Raw genomic sequence first — 19,749 nt, forward strand, 5'->3', positions numbered from 1 at the left:
TATCTTTACTCAATCAAAACAACACAACTGCATTACACTTTTATTGATATTACCTGACATACAAAATTAAACAACATGACTCGGATGACATAACATGACATAAATGGATTTATAGTGTTTTGGAAAAAAAAACTCTTCATATGTTTTACTCACATTTGGGTAACACATTGTTGATATTCAGACACCACCTGTGTGAAGGGATTATTGAAATGGTTTGGATTTGTTACTCAAAAATGATAAAGCTCTTTCTGTAAAAAAAACTTTGTGTAATCTTTGGAATAAATGCATCTATCCATCCATACATCCATACATCCATCCATACATCCAGTACATACATCCATCCATACATCCATACATCCATCCATACATCCATCCATACATACATCCATCCATCCATACATCCAGTACATACATACATGGAAATGTTGTTTATGTGTTTATTATTCTCCCTCTCCCTTTATTCCCCTCCCCTTCTCATCTCTGTTCCACTCAGAGTGCTTCCCTGACGGGGTGCAGTGGGTGTCGGTGGGACAGGAGCGCTCGGACCTTTTGGGGCGGATGCAGTCGCTGTGCTTCCGTCTGGAGCAGAGCCAGAGTCCAGAGACATGTCACCGGCCGCCATGCTCCCTAGAGGAGGCCAAGGAGCGCCTGCGCTTCCTCATGCTGCGCAGGTACCCCAGGTGAGGCAGCGGTACACACACATGCAGTCATACAAACACACTCAGAGTCATATCCTACTCCTAGCTATAGTCTCCTCTACACTGTATCGTAAATGTTAGCTTCAATGTTACCGTAATTTCCCAACTATTAGCCGAGGTTTATACATTGATTTTGCAAAATTTCTTAAGCTATGAGGTTAATACACAGGGGCAGTTAATATGGTATTAATGTGTTTTTTGTTTTTTTTTAAACTTCCATAAAACACTGTCCTGCGATTTATACACAATGCAGCTAATACACAGGAAATTACTGTATATGTACTTTTCATAAAACAAATAAGAAATATAGGGGGATATTTGAATTGTATTTATTAGCAGCTTTTGTAGTTCCTTTTTGGTCTTCTTTTAGTTTTATCCATATCCTCATCAGTATTATCTCCGTAAAGTTATATTCTCCATTCTAGTGGTTGAATTTGGTTAAGATGATGTTCAGTAATAGTTCATTCAGTAATAATTCAGCATTTTTGCATACTGGACTTGTATCTGATAATATGTACATTTTATAAAACTAATAAAAATATAGAGGGATCATACGTTCCCATCTGGTCCTTACTGGTCCTACAAGTCATTAGGTTGCAGAATTATATTTGAGAAATGAATAGAGGAGAAACAGTGAAGATCACCAGAAGTCTGGCTTCTGGTTTTGGTTTTATTGATTGTTGGTGATGGTCCTTGTTCTTGTCAGTCGTCTGCTGCTGTGTCCTACCACACAAAACCTCCTCCCAGGAACGGTGTCATTGTGAATTTGTAGGGCACTCCAGAAACAGGCCTCCCGCTTCGCCCTCTCTTTCCTGTCTTCAGGGTCTGGCCTCCATGCTCTCTGTTTCTCTTTCTTTTCATTTGTCCTTCTGAAGCGAAACAAATTGGAGGAGCACTTTATTAAAATTAACTGCTGAACCATTTTTATGTTTTAAATGTTAGCTCACTTTTTACATAGCCCACTTATTGCTCAAGTTGGGTTTTGGTGATGCAAGGCTACTTCTTGCACCCAATGTGAGCAGATATACTGTATTCTACTTACCCAGAGTCGAGTCCACTTTAAACAGGAGACTGTCGAGCACGGCATCTTCTCGTTCATGTCTCTCTGATACTTCCAACTGTTTATCCAAGAATGTGTCCAGATCATCTAGGACATTTAGGACATCTTTAGGGATATCCATGGGCATAGTGATTAGTGATTTCTCTTCATAAACGTGGTTGTCCAGGTCAGTTTTGCTGTGCTCAACCTCCTTCAGCTCATTTATTAGGAACCTTTGTAGTTCAATTTTTCTCTTCATTTTGTTTTTCTTTGTAGTTTCATCCATGTCCTCATCACTGTAAATTCTCAAAGCCTCCAGTTCATTCAGAGCAGATAGGACATGTTCGGGGATATCCATGGGCATAGTGAACACGTCTTCGTAGGCCCTGTTGTCCAGTCCATTTTTGTCGTGCTCAATCTTCTTCAGCTCCTTTATGAGGAGCTTTTGTAATTCCTTTTTGATCTTCTTCTTGTTTTTCTTTTTAGTCTCATCCACGTGCCCATCAATGTTCACTCCCAAAGCCTCCAGTTCTCTTTTTAGTTCCACCAGTCCGTATTTTTTGACGCATTTCTTAATTTTTTTGTATTCATCCTGCCGTGCTGCCAGGCAGCAGGCTAAGAACCAGCAGAACCGCATTGAACTAAGACTGCCAGAAATCACAGTTTGAATATCAAATTATCCACAAATCTGAAACCAGCCAACTACACACTCAACTCAAGCAAAAGTGAACACAAATTCCAGTTTACCCTATGCTGTGTTCTATGGCATCATGTTGTTGCCTAGCCACCTTTGTGATCCTATACGGAATGGTTTGATGCAAGACTATTGTTACCAGTTAAATGCATCATTCAATGGAATCTTTGGAATCATTGTCTCTCTTGACTCTTTTCATTATGTAGTCATCCTCATACCCATTTATTTACTTGACCGGTTTATTTATTTATTTATTTATTTATTTATTTATTTATTTAGCATCTTTCATACAAAGTGCTTTATTATATAAAAGGAAAAAAAAAGGATAATTCAAATTTGAATAGAAAATATAGGCATTGCCATCTGAACCGTAATGGAACGGTTAGTTAGAAGTCATTAGGTAGAATTATGTTTGTTTGTGGATCGATGAAAGGTGGTAAATAATAACATATACAAATAATTTAGTCATTTGTATGTGATTGGGATGATGGAAATTCCTTCATATTTAGTATCAAAATACTTCAGTGTTTTGTATTTTTGTATTTTTAAAATACTGCAAAATACTTTCTGAAACATAGCGTGATGAGATCATGCACTGTAAAAAATGAAAAGTCCGATTGTCCAATTTGTTTACAGTTACATAAAACAGTCTTGTTTTGAACGAAACACAACCTTATTGTATTCAAATAGTAATTTCAATTGAGTAACCCATGTCAGTAACAGGGGGGTCAGCATATTTGATTATGGAATGTCTTGTCAGGTAGAAAGTCTGTTGCTGTCAGACATTTTCTACTTAATCAACTCACTCAGTGGACCTGCATTTTGACAGTCATATTCAAATTTGCAGTGGTCTCTTAATTTTGAATATAACCGTCAACCCATTTGAATGTCACTCAGCAACTGTAGGATGACATCAGAAAACTGTGCAGTGGTCTCTTCATTTTTTTCCAGAGCGGTATATGTTGCGCCGACATTTGGCTGCACACATGTATGGTTATGGTTGGTTATGGGATTTGGCAGACGCCTTTGTCCAAAGCGAAAAGTAAGTAAAAAAGTAAGGGAAAATGTAGACCAAGATGAGCTAAAAATATATATCTTACAGGTTGGCAGGTCTGTATATTGCTGTGCTCTGTAGCTCAAATGTTATTCTATTACTGTAAGTCGCTTTGGATAAACGGGTCTGCAAAATTAATAAATGTAATGTAAATGTCATATATTCAGCACACACACACACACACACACACACACACACACACCCACACACAAACACACACACACACACACACACACACACATATGATAAGCGCATGCCTCCTGTTTCCCTAGGTCCCTTCTTATCCTGGATGATGTGTGGGACAGCTCTGTCCTCAAGACCTTTGACATCCAGTGCAGAGTCCTGCTAACAACCAGGGACAGAAGTCTGGTCGACTCAGTCAGCGGTAACCGTCGTTTTCTCTGTTGTCCTCGGACATGTCTAACCATATTTGGAGACGTGGTAAAGTGTCCTGTGGCATTGAATGCACCTTGATTTTGGCTGTCCTCCGAACGCATGTTTCTGTGCATAACTCTGCACACAAACACAACACACAAATAAACATATAATATACATAGTGCAGTATGTATTTGAACAAATGTTTGTTACCCTGTATATGGTTGTTACCCTGTATAGTATAGTATAAGTACTGTATAGTATAGTATAGTATAAGTACAGTATAATACTGCAGTGCTTTTAAGTTGCATATCCTGCTTTTTGTTTCTGTTTGTACACATATATCATATCCAAACACAGTCAATATCATCTGTATGATATTTTTATATGTGTTTATGTTGATTTGTCATGGACTGCGCAGGCAAGCGGCATGAGGTGGCTGTGGAGAGCGGCCTGGATGAGGACAAGGCCCTAGAGGTCCTGGCTCTCTTCGTCAGCATGAAGCCCCAGAGGCTGCCCGAGCAGGCCCGCAGCATAGTCAAGGAGTGCAAGGGTGAGTTCCGTCTCTGGACAGAGTGCAAAGTCCAGAGGAACGCGCTCTATCTGCCGCACACTGCCTCTGTTGGTTTCACACACAAGCACTTGAGGAAGTGTGGGTGGAGTACTTCAAAGTCATCTCCAGTGGGGAAGTTACAAGATTGCAGCAAGACAAATCTCACATTGTTTTTGAAATCTCCTGTCTTTCTATCACATATCTGTATTGTCTTTTTTTTAAATGCTTGTTTCGTGAAAATATTTGTCAAAAGGAACATGTCTCAAATAATTGAGTGGTCAGTTAAAAAAAATTGATGCATCCCAAGAGCAATACTTGGGAACAAATTGAAAGTTTTGAATGATTTCTCAGTTCCCTCCAAAAGGAGAAATGAGCGCTTCTGTTACACAAGCACAGAACTTTTTTGTGCCTCTGAATAAAAAAGCAATTAATCAGATTAATCAGACCATTGCTCCACTGTTCCTTTCTTTGCACTTTGCACTAACCTTAAAAGTGCACACTTTTTTTTTTAGGGTCAATTTCCTGTACATGGATTAAGCCTAATGCTAGACTTAGCATTTCTTTTCAATGGAGGCCTCCTTCGAAGCTCTTTTGTAGTCTAACACTATGCTTAATTCATACTAAACCAGCCTAAACTTTCTAAAGTGTAAACGCACATTATAAATATATTATAAATAAACTTGACATTGGACTTGAGCTGGAGCCTCTGTCTCTCTGTGTGCAGGTTCCCCGCTGGTTGTGTCCCTGATCGGGGCACTGTTGCGGGAGTTCCCTGACCGCTGGGACTACTACCTGCGCCAGCTGCAGAGAAAGCAGTTCAAGCGCATCAGGAAGTCGTCGTCGTACGACTACGAGGCACTGGACCAGGCCATGGACGCCAGTATCCAGGTGCTGGCTGAGGAACACCGGCAGCTCTACTCCGACCTCACCGTTCTTGAGAAGGACGTCAAAGTGCCCGCCAAGGTCTGAACACCCAAGAACATAACTCTACAACATGAATGGTCAAGGGACGTGGGTGCTAAGCCCAGTCAGTACTATTGAGATTAATGGACACCCAAAAACATGACTAAGAGCATGACTGGTCAAGTACTAGTGAGATGAAAGGAAAGAAGCAGTGTAGGAAATAGTTGTTCTCTGGCCATGCAGAGTTTTTTTGCATGACTACCTTTTGTGGCATGGGAGATTTCTTGATCAATGAGACCGCATGGTCAGTTTGATTTAACTTTGTTTTTTAAAGCCCTATTTGGACGCGATTAGGGGTTTTAGTCCCGTCTGAATGCGCCATGTCAGTAATTATTACGGACAATGTCAGTAAATATTACGACGGCCTTTATCTAATGTAAAACGCATCAGAAAAAATACCTCGGGTAATATAAATCTTGTGTGAATATTTTTTGAGCATGGAGGCGCTTGTAGAAGCACTTGGTAATAAATAATCAATAATGCAAAACAACCACAGGGTGATGATTTTCCCTGGTGGCCACTAATGTAATCGACAAGTAGGGTGAATTTGTGTGATATTTTTTCAGCTGTAGCCTGTAGAATGCCCGAGTCTCACCACAAGCATTTCATTGCAGCCTACAGTTGTCCTTGACATATTGAGCATATGACAATAAACTTGAAATTGACACTGAACTAATGAGTAAACATTACTCAGGCCATGTTGCATGCATGAATGCGATATCAGGAAGCAACGTAGCACACACATGGCGACAGGGAGGTGACAGCAGTGTGTAAATTGAGTTACCCCTTCCACTACTGGTAAACTACAAAGGTGTCTTAATCCCATGCAAATTGACCATTTATATTACAGACGTCCTTTGGCAAAATTACTTTACCCCACATCTCCATGTAAAACTAATCCCGTCTGAATAGGGCTTAAGTATATTTATAAAAATGATTGCAATTTTTTTTGTTTGTTGCTGTGTTAGAAGTTTTACATCCATAGGCTGATATCTTGATGCCACATGACGTGATGTGATGCTTTTGAAAGATTCTGACAGTGACCACAGCAAATGAGCTATTTTACACCTTTAAGTTGATGTACTTGATTCTGTTCTGTATAGCAGTGGCTCCATGTGTGATGTGTGGCATGTTGTTGTTGTTGTTGTTGTTGTTGTTCTGCTCAGGTGCTGTCGGTGCTTTGGGATCTGGAGCTGGAGGAGGTGGAGGACGTTCTGCAGGAGTTTGTCAACAAGTCGCTGCTGTTCCGCGACTGCAACCAGCGGCCGTACCTCTACTACCTCCACGACCTGCAGCTGGACTTCCTGTCCGAGCTCAACCGCACACGCCTCGCTGTGAGTCCCACTACCACTCACCCTCTCACTCGTTCTTTCTCTCTTTTTCTCTCTTTCTTTCTCTCACATACACACACCTTGCAGTGCAAGTCTCACTACTACTCATTCACTAACTTTATCTCTTTCTCTCTCTCTCTCTCTCTCTCTCTCTCTCTCTCTCTCGTGTACACGCCTCACTAATCTTACTACCACTCACTGTGTGTGTGTGTGTGTGTGTGTGTGTGTGTGTGTGTGTGCCCGTGTCCATAGGAGCTGCACACTAAGGTTGTCCGACAGTACCAGAAGTACTACAAGACAGAGTCGCCCGTCTCTGGTGACGTAGAGAGTCTCTACTGGCTGCGCTTCCTGACCTATCACATGGCCAAAGCCGGCCTATCAAAGGTAGTCTTCCCCTAAACCACAACATATTGGGAGAGTGCCTCTCTGTCAGCCATTTTGTTTTCTCTTATTGTGTCCCTCTCTGTACAGCATTTTTTTTCATGCAAATGATTATAGGTCTGCTACAAGGTGATGACGAAACCAATCTTTTGTTTACTTGCTGTCTGATTTGTGTTTTTGATATGTGGACTGATATGTTCTTTTAAGCATTAACGGTGCTGTACCGTCTCTGTTGATGTCCTCAGGAGTTGTACTCCCTCATGTTTTCTCTGAACTGGGTCAGAACCAAGGCTCAGCTCATGGGCCCGGCCCATCTGATCAATGACTATGTGGAGTATGCAGCCAAACTGGACGAAGAGGTCAGTTTGCGTGGCGCTGCTGCTCTTCCCCTTACATGGTCTGCATGTGTGAGACAGTTAGGGTTGGAGTCCAGGGAGGCTGGAAACAACAGAATTAGATCTTAGTTATGGCACTTCTTTTTTCTTGTTTCTTCCCTCATATTCTCTATTTCTCATCCTCTACTCTACTCTCTCCTTTTTCCTCCATCCCTCTCTCTTCCTCTATCCGTCTCTCTCTCCATCTCGCTCCCTTTCTCTCTCCGTCTCCCTTGCCCTCCTTCTTTCTCTGTCCCTCTCTCTCTCTCTCTCTCTCTCTTAGCTGTACCACAGTGTTGGCGCAGTTGGAGTGGTGGTGAGGGTAGCTTTTAAAAGTGTTTATTATCACATATTATTATCACACATTATAACACATGGTTCAGTAAAGGGGTGTGATCTAGTTTCTCTCTCTCTCTCTCTCTCTCTCTCTGTCTTCGTCTCCCTCTCCCTAACAGAACGGTGAGGTGAGGGGTCAGTTCCAGGAGTTCCTGTCTCTGAATGGGCACCAGCTGGAGCAGCGGCCATTCCCCGACGTGGTGCAGCTGGCCCTCTCGCAGCCCGACTCCTCCGAGGTGTACCGGCAGGCCAGGATGCAGGCACAGCAGAGGGCCCAGAAGGGGGCGCTCTACCTCGACTGGGTGTACGTGCAATACAGATGTGTTTTTTTTCGGATGGGAGGGTGTATTTGAAGCATGTGGTTTAGTTGTATACATGGGTACAGTAACGCAAAGAAACGTACACCTCCTAAACAGATGACTCGTATGACTGATTTGTTAGGAGAGTGTCATAGGCCTCATAAGGTTCACCACTTCCTTTTCCCAGCTTGGTCTCTAAACCACACCACAGGACAGTAGTCACGTTTACATGGACACTTCTATACCGATTAGAAACAGAATAACGGCTCGATCGGAATAAAATTATCATATAAACACCTCGGACTGAAAATTCCTGATCCGATCAGAATTTTAATCGGAATGAAAGAGGTGGTGTAGTCCGCTCCTATTCCGAATGAACAGCCATTCATATGGTCATTCGGATGGTCATTCAGATTGACTGCTGTATCTTCTCAAGGAAAGATACCAAAAGATACCAAAAGCAACAACGGCTATCAAAGATTCTAAAGCGCTTTAGAGCACCTGATTGGAATAGAACGTTCTATGTAAACAGACGGCACATGTTTTAATCGGAATAGTTTAATCGAAATGACAAAAAAACTGTCCATGTAAACGTGGCTAGTGATTGTTATGTTGCTTTAAGCATGAGGCTCAGTTTAGGCTTAAGGCTCAGTTTAAACAGTAGTGATAAAAGTCAAGTTAGGTGTATGATATTACTTTTAGTAGCCTTTGTCAGGTTCAGTCGACAGCTAATCTTTCAATGCAAGGGTCATGGTTGCTATATTGTTCAGCCTAGTACAGGAAACATGACGTGTGTCATTTCTGAAGTTCAAGTTAGCGCTGATAAAAGAACATGCTTGCTTCATTACTACTACCATGGACAGCTCCTTGACATTGGCTTGATTACTCTTGGTGTAGTGATGATGGTGTTGTCTGTTGATCAGTAATAAGAAGAGCCTGGAGAGTCTGTCTCGGTTGGTGCTGCAGCCCCACCAGGGTGTGGTCTACTTCGCCTGCTTCTCCCACGACGGCAGCAAGATCGCCTCCTGTGGGGAGAGCAAGACACTGCGGGTAGAGGAGACTTTTTTTTCCCTCCTTCTCCCCATTCATTCATATGTACTAAACCAAGTGTGTGTGTGTGTGTGTGTGTGTGTGTGTGTGTGTGTGTGTGTGTGTGTGTGTGTGTGTGTGTGTGAGAGAAAGATAGAGAGAGTGTGAGATGTGTTTTAGAGACTTAGTGTAATTTTAGAATTAGTGTACTTTTGATGTGTTGACTTGTGATGTTCTATTCTGTGTGTGTGTGTGTGTGTGATAGGTGTTTAAGAGCAGCAGTGGGGAGAAACTGCTGGAGATCCAGGCTGGTGATGAGGAGGTGTTGTGCTGTGCCTTCTCTCCTGATGGCCGGCTCATTGCCACCTGCTCCAGTAACCGCAAGATCAAGGTTCCGTCTGTTACACAGCACTACTGTAGTGCCATTTGATGTGTTGTATATTAAGCAATATGTAAGATTAAATTAGAGAACTTCTTATGACTTTACTGTATGTGTCTCTTATTCTGATTTTCTGTTTCTCTCTCTCTCTCTCTTTCTCTCTCTCTCTCTCTCTCTCTCTCTCTGTCCGTCCGTCTGTGTGTGTGTGTGTCTGTGTGTGTGTGTGTGTGTGTGTGTGTGTGTGTGTGTGTGTGTGTGTGTGTGTGTGTGTGTGTGTGTGTGCTCTCTAGGTATGGAATGCGGAGCGAGGGACTCTGATGAGGGCATTTGATGAGGAGTACGACGAGCAGATCAACCACTGTCAGTTCACCAACACGCGACACCGCCTCCTACTGGCCACCTGCTCTAATGACATGTTCATGAACACCAAGGCAAGACCACCATCTCAACATGGACATTTGCACTCCCATGACATGCTTAAATGACATGCTTTTCTCTACCTCTCTGACAGTCTCTCTGCAACACTTCTTATCTTCCTCTTTCTCTCTCTTTCTATCTTTCTCTCTCCTTCTCTCTCTCGCTGTCTTTGCCGGCTGGTGATTTTAATGTTATATGTTTTTTTTTGTGTGAGAGAGAAAGTTAGAGAATAGTTTAATAATCCTCTTGCCCTTTCTCTCTCCTACTTTCTCTCTGTTTCTCTCACCATCTCTCTCTATCTCTCTCTCTCTCTCTCTCTCTCTCTCTCTCTCTCTCTCTCTCTCTCTCTCTTCTCCTTCATTCCCCCTACAGCTGTGGAACCTGAATAAGCCGTCTTCCCAGAACACCATGTTTGGACACACCGATGCGGTCAACCACTGCTGCTTCTCCCCTGATGATAAGTACCTGGCCACCTCCTCCAGTGACGGCACTCTCAAGGTGGGCACCCGCCCCCAACCCCCCCACCACACAGCGCCACACAGCGCCATCCACTCCAAAAATACCTGTTTGATTTGAACAGCAATGTTGAAACGGTGCATGTATATACAGTATAAAGTCTCCCTTTCTTTCTTTCCTTCTTTCCTTTTTTCTTTCTTTCTTCCTTTCTTTTTTTCCCTTTTTTCTTTCCTTTTTTTCTTTCTTTCTCTCTTTCTCTCTCTCTCTCTCTCTCTCTCTCTCTCTCTCTCCAAATAGCCATTTGTCCTCAGGTGTGTGTGTATATGACTGTGTGTGTGTGTTTGATCCTGTTTGATTAGCCTTAACAGAGCTGCGGGAAATGCTGCTCAGTTTAGAGCTATTGTAATTATCACATTTTAGCAATGTGCCCTTTAAATGGTTTAGACTGATGGTGTTGTTTCCATTGCTGTGAAGAGCTTTGATTTGGTACTGTAAACATGATCCGTTGTGACTTCTGACTCGGATCTGCAGATGTTTGAGGTAACCTCCGCAAATGAGTGGAAGTCCATCGCTGTGAGCGACCACTTCTCGGAGACGGACCAGGAGACAGGCGTCATGGTCACATGCAGCACGTGGTCTGCTGACGGCACTCGCATCATCTGTGCTGCTAAGAACGCCGTCTTTGTGAGTGTCTGTGTGTTTCCATGTGTGTGTGTGTGTGTGTCTGTGTGCCTCCGTGTATGTGTGTGTGTGTGTGGTTTGTGTGTTTGTGTCTTTTTCTGTGTTTGTGTGAGTCTATTTGTATGTATGTGGCTGTGTGCATATGTGCTGGATTTCCCTGTGTGTGTGTGTGTGTGTGTGTGTGTGTGTGTGTGTGTGTGTGTGTGTGATATTATAAGTGAGTTGGCATGTATAACTTCTGTCTTGTGTTAGTGACACTTCTTTGCGTGGGATGAGTGACCGCATGTCCCCCACAGAGCTCCACGTCCCTTACAGAGAGAGACGTGTGTTAGGTGTGAAGAGAGTAGGCAGGCTTTGACAGAGTGAGACATGATATATACAGTATAATGCATTCCTTTGTGTGTGTGTGTGTGTGTGTGTGTGTGTGTGTGTGTGTGTGTGTGTGTGTGTGTGTGTGTGTGTGTGTTAGAAGATACCAAGCCTTTTTGTTAATGGTTTTTGCTTGTATGTATGTGTGTGTGTGTGTGTGTGGGTGGGTGTTTGAAAATGTTTCCTGCAGAGTTTGCCTTCTCATCCTGTTGTGTTACAGTGGTAAGGTGTGGGGATAAGCCAGCACACTGTTGTGGTTCTGAAGTTTTCTTTATTATTTTATATATATAACGGCACTGCTGCTTCTAGAGCTTTTGAGATATAGACACTGTTCCAACTCTGAAACGTCCGTACTGAACCAGCGTAAGGCACCTGTAGAAATGATTGCACTGACCCTTGTCGCAAAGTGCTTTAAAATCTTTTTTTTTATATGGCAAATAGATTTTCTGTACAGTATATCTAGCCAGTACCAGCTGCAGATCAAGTAAAAAAGATTTTAAAAGAAAGAGGGAAAAATCTGTAGTCCAGGGTCAGATAAAGGTCAGCTCACTATAGGACAGTGCCAGTGACTAAACAACAAGCACAGTGACTGATGTTTTTGGCCTCAATGTGTATGAGTTTGTTTGTGTATGCATTTGTTAAATATGTGTGGGCCAGTTTACATGTGTGATTTTCTGGGTATCTTGTTTGTTAGGTGTGTGTGTCCTGCATGCATGTGTGTGTCTGTGTTCGTGTGTGTACATCAGGGTTGTGCACAATTCGAATTGCAATTCTGCTTCCTGTTTGCTACCTCAATTGAAATGCAAGTGAAATTCAAGAATTGAATTGGAATTAAAAAGCCAGTTTCAATTCAATTCTGGAATTTTGCGCAAGCCAGGTTTATATATGTGTGTGTGTGTGTGTGTGTGGCTGTAATTCATGGTTGAGCAAACACTCGTAGCCTGTACAGATGCTCAGGCAGTGATCCCTACAGCTGATAGGTATTATTACAGTACATCTTAACAGTATCAAGGTCACACACACACAAACAGTGCTATTAACTGCCTTACTAAGTCCTTCTTAGCCAAAAAGAGAAATACAACCCAAAAACCAACAGGATCATGAGCTAGACAGTGTTAGTGGCTTTCTTATCCACTGCCATGATGTAATGCTAACAGTCAATCAGCAGAGTATTGACATGCGCATGTCCATCATAACTGTCAAAAGTGATTACACGCTTCATTAACTACTGTTGATTACAAATGGAACTGTGATGGAGAGGGTAATTGAAAAATAACCTGAAAGGAAGATTCAGTTTATTGGTTATACTGATTGGTTTTCTCATTAATTGATTAGGTGTGATTGATGGCTAATTTATTGAATTGACTGATTTGACTCGGAGCCCGTGACTGATGTGTTCATTTGGTGTGGTGTGTGTGTGTGCAGGTGTTTGACGTGGCCAGTGCAGACCTGGTGTGTGAGATCCGTACCAGTCGGCTGAGCACCGTCCAGTTCTGCCACGCTTGCCCCAGTAGCCAGCTGCTGGCCATCGCACTGTCACACTATGCCGTGGAGGTACGTGTGTGTGTGTGTGTGTGTGTGTGTGTGTGTGTGTGTGTGTGTGCATGTGTGTGTGCGCACATCACTAAGGATATCATTTAGCGCACAAAAGTATCTCATGTCAGTAATTTATTTAAGAGTTATTGTATCAAAGCATCATCGTTGAGGCCCCCATGGCTTCAGTTCCTCTGTTTACGCCTGTGTTTGACATGGATAGAGTTGTTAGTGGGGTTTGGTCCATGCTACCTTTTCTCATTCTAGCCCAGGTTTTCAGAACCCATGTGAACATAGTCCATGTAAACACAGTACAGTATCTCTAGTAGCATTACCGCCCTTTCATTGTTTAACACTCTTTTAACTGTGTGTGTGTGTGTGTGTGTGGTAGCTGTGGGATTTTGAATCCAATAAGAAGATGGCCGACTGTAGCGGTCACCTGAGCTGGGTGCGCTGCGTGCAGTTCTCTCCTGATGGATCACAACTCCTCTCCTGCTCCGATGACCAGACCATCAGGGTACACACACACACACACTCTCTCTCTCTCTCACACATACACACACACACACACACACACACACACACACATCTCTGCCTCACTCATTAATGAAAAACATACTTCCCTGCAACTTTTTGTTTCGTAATGATTTTCTTTTTTAAAAGAATCTTGACAAAGTAAGACGGTGCATGTAGTCTCTCTCTCTCTCTCTCTCACTCTCTCTCTCTCTCTCTCTCTCTCTATCTATCTATCTATCTATCTATCTATCTATCTATCTATCTATCTATCTATCTATCTATCTATCTCTCTCTCTCTCTCTCTCTCTCTCTCTCTCTCTCTCTCTCTCTCTCTCTCTCTCTCTCTCTCTCTCTCTCTCTCTCTCTCCTCTCTCTCTCTCTCTCTCTCTCTGTGTCTTTATCTGTGTCTATCCTGGCTCTCCGCCTCTCTGAATTTTCTGGTTCCTTGTACTCCCCATCTCAGTCTTGTTAGTGTATTAGAGGTGCTATTTGACTCAGGGTGTGTGTGTGTGTGTGTGTTTTCTCACTCCCTGCAGCTGTGGGAGACTAAAAAGGTTCACACCCTCGTCCGCTGTCTCCCTCAAGAGGGACTCTGACGCGCTCTTCACCAACGGTGACATTACAATGGTTACCGCCGACAAGCGCAACTGTCTACAGGTACATGAACGGACATTATTTTGTCAAGCCATAGGACATTCAGTCATGATGACTAGAATATTTGCATGTAGGAGTATGCATAATCGTGTGTGTGTGTGTGTGTGTGTGTTGTGTGTGTGTGTGTTGTGTGCAGGTACTGAGCGGGCACACAGGTTCTGTAGTGTTCGAGTCAGAGAAGCAGGAGTCCAGAATCCGCTGCACCTGCATCTGCAGACAGCCTGCTGTTGTAGCCCTGGGTAGAAAGGATGGAGTTGTGAAGGTAGAACACACACACACACACACCCACCAACACACACAAGCATGCATGCATGTTTTTATGTTAAAGTAATGGCTTTAAACTCATTTTGATGATGTGTTGACTTATAATAGACAGATTTGTGTCTGTCACTATTGATGCGTGGCCAGAACACACTACGCTCGGAGTGACCAGTGTTGCATTATGCAGCCCTGTTGTTCTGATCACGAATATGACCCTTTCCATCAGTTCACAACTAATTGGGTAGCCCATTAGCACTAAATGGATACCCAGTATGTTGGTAATTGATAAAGAGGAGAATAATTCCTACATTAAACACAAGTGCACATTTACAGACCTACAGTTCACCCATTTCCAAATCCATTTTCAGTGTAATTCCAGCCAGTGTTTTGATGAACTGTTGTACCGTTGAGTTGTGATACCTAGGTCAACCACACAGGCACATTTGAAAGATAAAAACATCACAAACCGAATGCTTGAACAAGAACGCCTGTAGTTTTATGCTACCTCGGCTAGACTTTCCAAATCCGTGTCCAGTTCACTTCTCTCTGATTTCCCCCCAAATCTGTGTCCGTGCCACTGAGATAGGAGGTCAGGCTGGGGTGCTGGCTCGTGCTGGACCGTGGTGGGCTGTGGGTAAAAATAATTGTCACCTTGCTTGAGGATGTTTTGTGTGGCTCTCTGTAATGAGAGGTGACACAGTTGACATCCTGAGAGACGCATCAGGGTGACACCAACAACAGCTTGTGTCTCTCTCTCTCTCTCTCTCTCTCTCTCTCTCTCTCTCTCTCTCTCCTCTCACCTGTTTTGCAACCCTCCTATCTCTTCCTGTTCTTTTCCTCCATGTTTTCTTCCTTTTGTCTCTAACTAACACACTGTATGCCAGTCTGTATTTCTCTCCCCACTATCCCTGTCCTTTCTCTCTTTCTCTTTTCTCTCTCTCTCTCTTTCTCTCTCTCTCTCTCTCTCTGATTAATGAGCTGTTAGCTGTTAGTGGTTGTATCTCCATGTCCTGGCTGCTCTCTCTGTGACTCTGACATCACAGCTGACAGATGGCTGGGGTGCATCCTCAGGTGGGCTGTGTGTGTGTGTGTGTGTGTGTGTGTGTGTGTGTGTGTGTGTCTAGGAAGGGTATGTGTGTCTGTGTGAGGGTGTTTTGGGGGGTTCTTCCAAATGAATGAAGTCCCCCTATTTAACCCTGTCCGGCCGCCCAGAGTAATTGATATTAATTACCTCTCCTCTGTGGATGCCACTGGGGTCTACCTGTCCACCTCAGTTCACCTTCCCCTTACTGTTATGATGGGGGGGGGCATAATGAGATGTAGAACGAGAAGAAGTAAATAAAAGAGAGACTGTGAAGTGTATGGACAGAAGAGTTGACAATATAGAGTGAAGGATGGCAGATCAGAGAAAAAAGCAAATCTATATTGCACATACATTTTAAGAAAAATCATATAAATGTCCAAAACAGCTGAAATGAACTGTTTTTTTTTATTTTTATTTCAAACACTAATTGCTAACAGTGTATTTTCCACTGAGTTTTTCTTTTTACTGTGTGACCCGGTTTGGCTACTCTGAGAATGGTAACCAGCAGGAGGCAGTGTTGCTCTGGCAATTAGTCGGGCTGCACCACATCTGCTGCTGTACAAGGCCACTGTATTAGCCCTCTAAGCACAGGAGTTCTATGAAGTTCCATTGTTATGTAGAAGGATTATGGAAACTAGTGGCAACAAAAGTAAAACAAAAATGTGTGGAAGTGTGTTGACATACAGTGTGTTATTAGGCATATTGTGTGTGTGTGTGTGTGTGTGTGTGTGTGTGTGTGTGTGTGTGTGTGTGTGTGTGTGTGTGTGTGTGGCGCATGTGTTCTGACCCATATATTGTTTTGTCACAGGCAGAGAGGCTCACGGCTAGTCAGTTTCTGAGAAGCATCGGCAGGAGGGCTCTACAGATGCTGAGCTCCCACAGGGCCTTTGTACTAGCACTAGGGCTAGAGACAGGCACAGTACAGGTACCAGAGAGAGAGAGAGAGAGGGAGAGAGAATGCGTGTGTATCTATGTGTATGAAAAAAAGAGATTGTGTGTGTCTGTGTACAATAGAGAGAGAGGGTGTGCATGTGAGCTCTTGTGCGTGTGTGTTTGTGCATCTGTGTTTGTATTGTTGTGTGTGCATGTGTCTGAGGGCCTGCATTTGTGTGTGTGTGTGTGCGTGCGTGCGGGCGTGCGTGCGTGCGTGCGTGCGTGCGTGCGTGCGTGCGTGTGTAGAGGGTGGCACTGGAAGAGTGCCCTCATCAGTGATAAGAATAGGCATTTGGTCAGGCACTGCAATCACACCTGTGAATGGTGTGTGTGTGTGTGTGTGTGTGTGTGTGTGTGTGTGTGTGTGTGTGTTAGCATGTGACTGAAACATTCAGTAGTTCAGGCAGTGATTTACATCTGAACCGATTTCAAAGGAAGACAATGACTCTGGTAAGTAGGTACTGTAGGTAGGTGGTCAGAGAACTTGTTGACCTCGCCTCCACTTCTGTCCTTTCTCTTGTTTACTCTTCTGATCCCCCACCCAGACAAAACAGACCCTCCTAGAAGCCTCCCCAAGTTCCATCAAAGCAAGACCCAGACAACAACAGCAGCAGCAGCAGCCTTCAGTTCGATAAAATGACTCCCCTCCTCTAATGTCCACAGACCTCTCCACTGTCTGAATAACAGACCTCCAGGCTATTTTCTTCGTACCGTTCTCAGGAACTCTTCATATTTCATGGAAAGGTTGTGGTCAGGTAAGGCCACACTGAGAGCTGAGGACTGAGCTGACTGCTAGTGTTAGCTTCACTGGTAGCTTCAGCAGCGATGCACCCTGCTGTGTCTCCACTGATCTCGCTGTGAAAAGAGCCGGCATGTCTAAACGCTAACGGAGCAGCTCGCCGTAGGCCTGCCATGTCAAGCATAAAGTGTGTCTCTATTTCAGGTCCACGCTACTTGCCCTGCTCTGAGTGGCTGTTTGCATTTACCTAATAGATGCTGGTATGTCTGGCTAAAAGTGCTGCCTAATGCTCTGTAAAGAACTGAGAGAAAACTTCCACTGCAGAATTAGAGAGCATGGCTCTTTTGGAAGTTATATTCTGAAGTAAATGGTGAATTAAATTTAGAACTAGATTTTGAACTAATGCGTTCTTAAAGTATGATTTACTGAAAGAGCTGATCCAGGTGTGGTTCATTGGATGATTTGGATGTTTCCATTTTAGTACCCATAATAGAACATGGTGGACAGAAACTGCGTACTTGTAATGATGAAGATTTACTTAATTAATAAATGTACATTATCTGTACTTAGTGTAGAACTATTGAATAAAGACTAGTTGATGATGTAGTAAATGCTGTATAACAGTGTAATAAGCAGAGGAGCATTTGTACTAGATCTGTTGTGTATTTGTGTGCGTAGTTAGTATTCAAGCGGCTCTTGCGCTCGCCTGTCTTCAGTCTGCAGTTGAACGTTGTGCTTTAAGCACTGTTTAATAGTCAGCCATTGTGTTTGAACTGAAAATAGAATTTTCTGCACTAGTGAGTGTAGATTGCCAACTTTTATCTGAAATAGCTTTTTTCTTTCTCCATTGAGACTGTGTGTGTGTGTCCTCTGAAATCCTCTGCTCTGTAGTCCTTGACTGGCAGTATCTCACACAAAGCGTTGAGCTTTGCTCTGAAACAGACCTAATCAATCGCGCTCAGACAGGCTAGATGTTTTTTTTGATGTGCCTTATCATTGTCATTCCTAGTTCCACCCATTTGCTCTCTCTCTCTCTCTCTCTCTCTCTCTCTCTCTCTCTGTCTCTCTCTCCTCTCTCTCTCTCTCTCTCTCTCTCTCTCTCTCTCTCTCTCTCTCTCTCTCTCTCTCTGTCTCTCTGTCCTCACATGCCGTTCTGATTGGCTGCGTTTTGTTCTCCTTAATGCAGCAGCAGATTTTTTGGGGACACTGAAGCCATCGTCTCCATCTGTGTGTTACCTCCCATCCTGTTCTGCTTGAGGTGGCGATGAGGCTTGTGTCTTATCTCTAACCTTGGTCAAAAGTGTGTCCACTGCTCAGTGTGGCCCCTGATAGAAATCTAAATAGGAGAAAGTGTGTACTTCCACCTGTCGAGTTTATGTTCATTTATCCTTAGCGTTATAGTGGTATTCCAAAATGATGTTGCACCGTGTACAGACCATGTGGGTTCACAAAATATAATGAAAATATATCAACAAGGGGAATAGTAACATCATTTTTTTTGTTTATTTCTGATGTATAGTTCTTTAAAACTGCCTGGATCTTAATGGGCACATTTGGGTTATTCTCTCTGCTATTAATGACTGGAAAAATACTCTACTCATAGCCGACAAATTTCCAGTGTCGTGCCTGAATATAAAAAGTCAGGAATGACACTGAAGGAGGAACGCTTCTTGTAATGTGACATATTCAACGACTGGCGATTTATTCTCTGCCACGTACCATGACTCCACGGCCAAAAGTCTAGCATGAGTTTTTGGGGAATCTCCTACGACTCCCGTGTTGACACTGACACTATGACGACACGCGACGAGAAGGCTACAAAAGATAGGCTACATGATCTTGCGATGTGGCCAATCTCCTGACCATGACATGGCAAGAATTTGTGGTTCTCTGGTCACCTAGTCTGACATGATCAATCGTAAAATACTAACGTTGGAAGACAAAAAAAATCGTGTAATCTGCATAGGCCATTACTTTTACTCCTTTTGTACTCTTAAATTGTCTTTGAATGTTTCTTTTGCCTTTATTTTTTTGTAAAGCATGTTGAATTGCCTTGGTGTATGAAGTGTGCTATAGAAGTCAACTTGCCTTGTCTTGCCTTGCCCATCAGTAGCATGGTGTAAAGTGCTAAGGTTCCTAAACGTGATATGACTGGTTTGCTTGTCTTTTTTTTCTCTCTCTCTCTCTCACTCACTCACTCACTCACACACACACACCACTCTCTCTCTCACACTCTCTCTCTCTCTCACTCACTCACACCTCTCTCTCTCTCTCTCTCACTCACTCACACTCTCTCTCTCTCTCTCTCTCCTCCTCTCTCCCTCTCTCTCTCTCTCTCTCTCTCTCTCTCTCAGGTGCTGGAGGTTCCTTCTGGAGAGACCCTGGCAACTCTCTCAGGTCACACTAAAACTGTCTTCCACTGTCAGTTCACTGAAGATGGACAGCAGCTGATCACCTCCTCAGAGGACACTACCATCAGGGTGGGTCCATTTCTCTCTTTCTCTCGCTCTCTTGTCCTCCCTGTCATTCTTCACATCCTTCTTTTTCTCTCATCTAGAGATTTCTCTCATCTCTCTCTCAGTCCTTCTCTGTCTGTCTCTT

At 43.3% G+C, this 19,749-nt stretch overlaps 2 protein-coding genes across 2 annotated transcripts in view; one reads left to right on the forward strand and one right to left on the reverse strand.

Moving 5' to 3' along the window:
- The window catches only part of apaf1 (apoptotic peptidase activating factor 1), a 55,573-nt gene that overhangs the window by 2,827 nt on the left and 32,997 nt on the right, over nucleotides 1-19,749 (forward strand). The window contains 21 exon segments of the mRNA XM_042078750.1: nucleotides 494-680; nucleotides 3,758-3,870; nucleotides 4,282-4,413; nucleotides 5,138-5,376; nucleotides 6,543-6,710; nucleotides 6,960-7,091; nucleotides 7,334-7,447; nucleotides 7,746-7,778; nucleotides 7,918-8,102; nucleotides 9,021-9,147; nucleotides 9,392-9,517; nucleotides 9,796-9,936; nucleotides 10,295-10,420; nucleotides 10,910-11,062; nucleotides 12,854-12,982; nucleotides 13,353-13,478; nucleotides 14,014-14,034; nucleotides 14,036-14,134; nucleotides 14,268-14,393; nucleotides 16,285-16,401; nucleotides 19,503-19,628. Coding sequence (XP_041934684.1) covers nucleotides 494-680; nucleotides 3,758-3,870; nucleotides 4,282-4,413; nucleotides 5,138-5,376; nucleotides 6,543-6,710; nucleotides 6,960-7,091; nucleotides 7,334-7,447; nucleotides 7,746-7,778; nucleotides 7,918-8,102; nucleotides 9,021-9,147; nucleotides 9,392-9,517; nucleotides 9,796-9,936; nucleotides 10,295-10,420; nucleotides 10,910-11,062; nucleotides 12,854-12,982; nucleotides 13,353-13,478; nucleotides 14,014-14,034; nucleotides 14,036-14,134; nucleotides 14,268-14,393; nucleotides 16,285-16,401; nucleotides 19,503-19,628 — 2,720 coding nt within the window.
- On the reverse strand, nucleotides 1,333-2,446 carry LOC121697289. Its single transcript, XM_042078751.1, has 2 exons — nucleotides 1,741-2,446; nucleotides 1,333-1,567 (listed from the first exon to the last, which is right to left on the reverse strand). The coding sequence occupies exons 1-2, from the start codon at nucleotides 2,372-2,374 to the stop codon at nucleotides 1,422-1,424; spliced, it is 780 nt and encodes a 259-aa protein (XP_041934685.1). The 5' UTR covers nucleotides 2,375-2,446; the 3' UTR covers nucleotides 1,333-1,421.

Source organism: Alosa sapidissima, chromosome 22, assembly GCF_018492685.1.
Source record: "Alosa sapidissima isolate fAloSap1 chromosome 22, fAloSap1.pri, whole genome shotgun sequence".
Lineage (NCBI taxonomy): Eukaryota > Metazoa > Chordata > Actinopteri > Clupeiformes > Clupeidae > Alosa > Alosa sapidissima.

What these genes read in the sequence shown, in the direction of transcription:
- LOC121697289 (XM_042078751.1), bottom strand. Translation starts at nt 2,374, where the DNA reads ATGCGGTTCTGCTGGTTCTTAGCCTGCTGCCTGGCAGCACGGCAGGAT. An exon ending in TAAAGTGGACTCGACTCTGG is followed by an intron (nt 1,568 to 1,740) that starts GTAAGTAGAATA and finishes GTTTCGCTTCAG; the next exon opens with AAGGACAAATGAAAAGAAAG.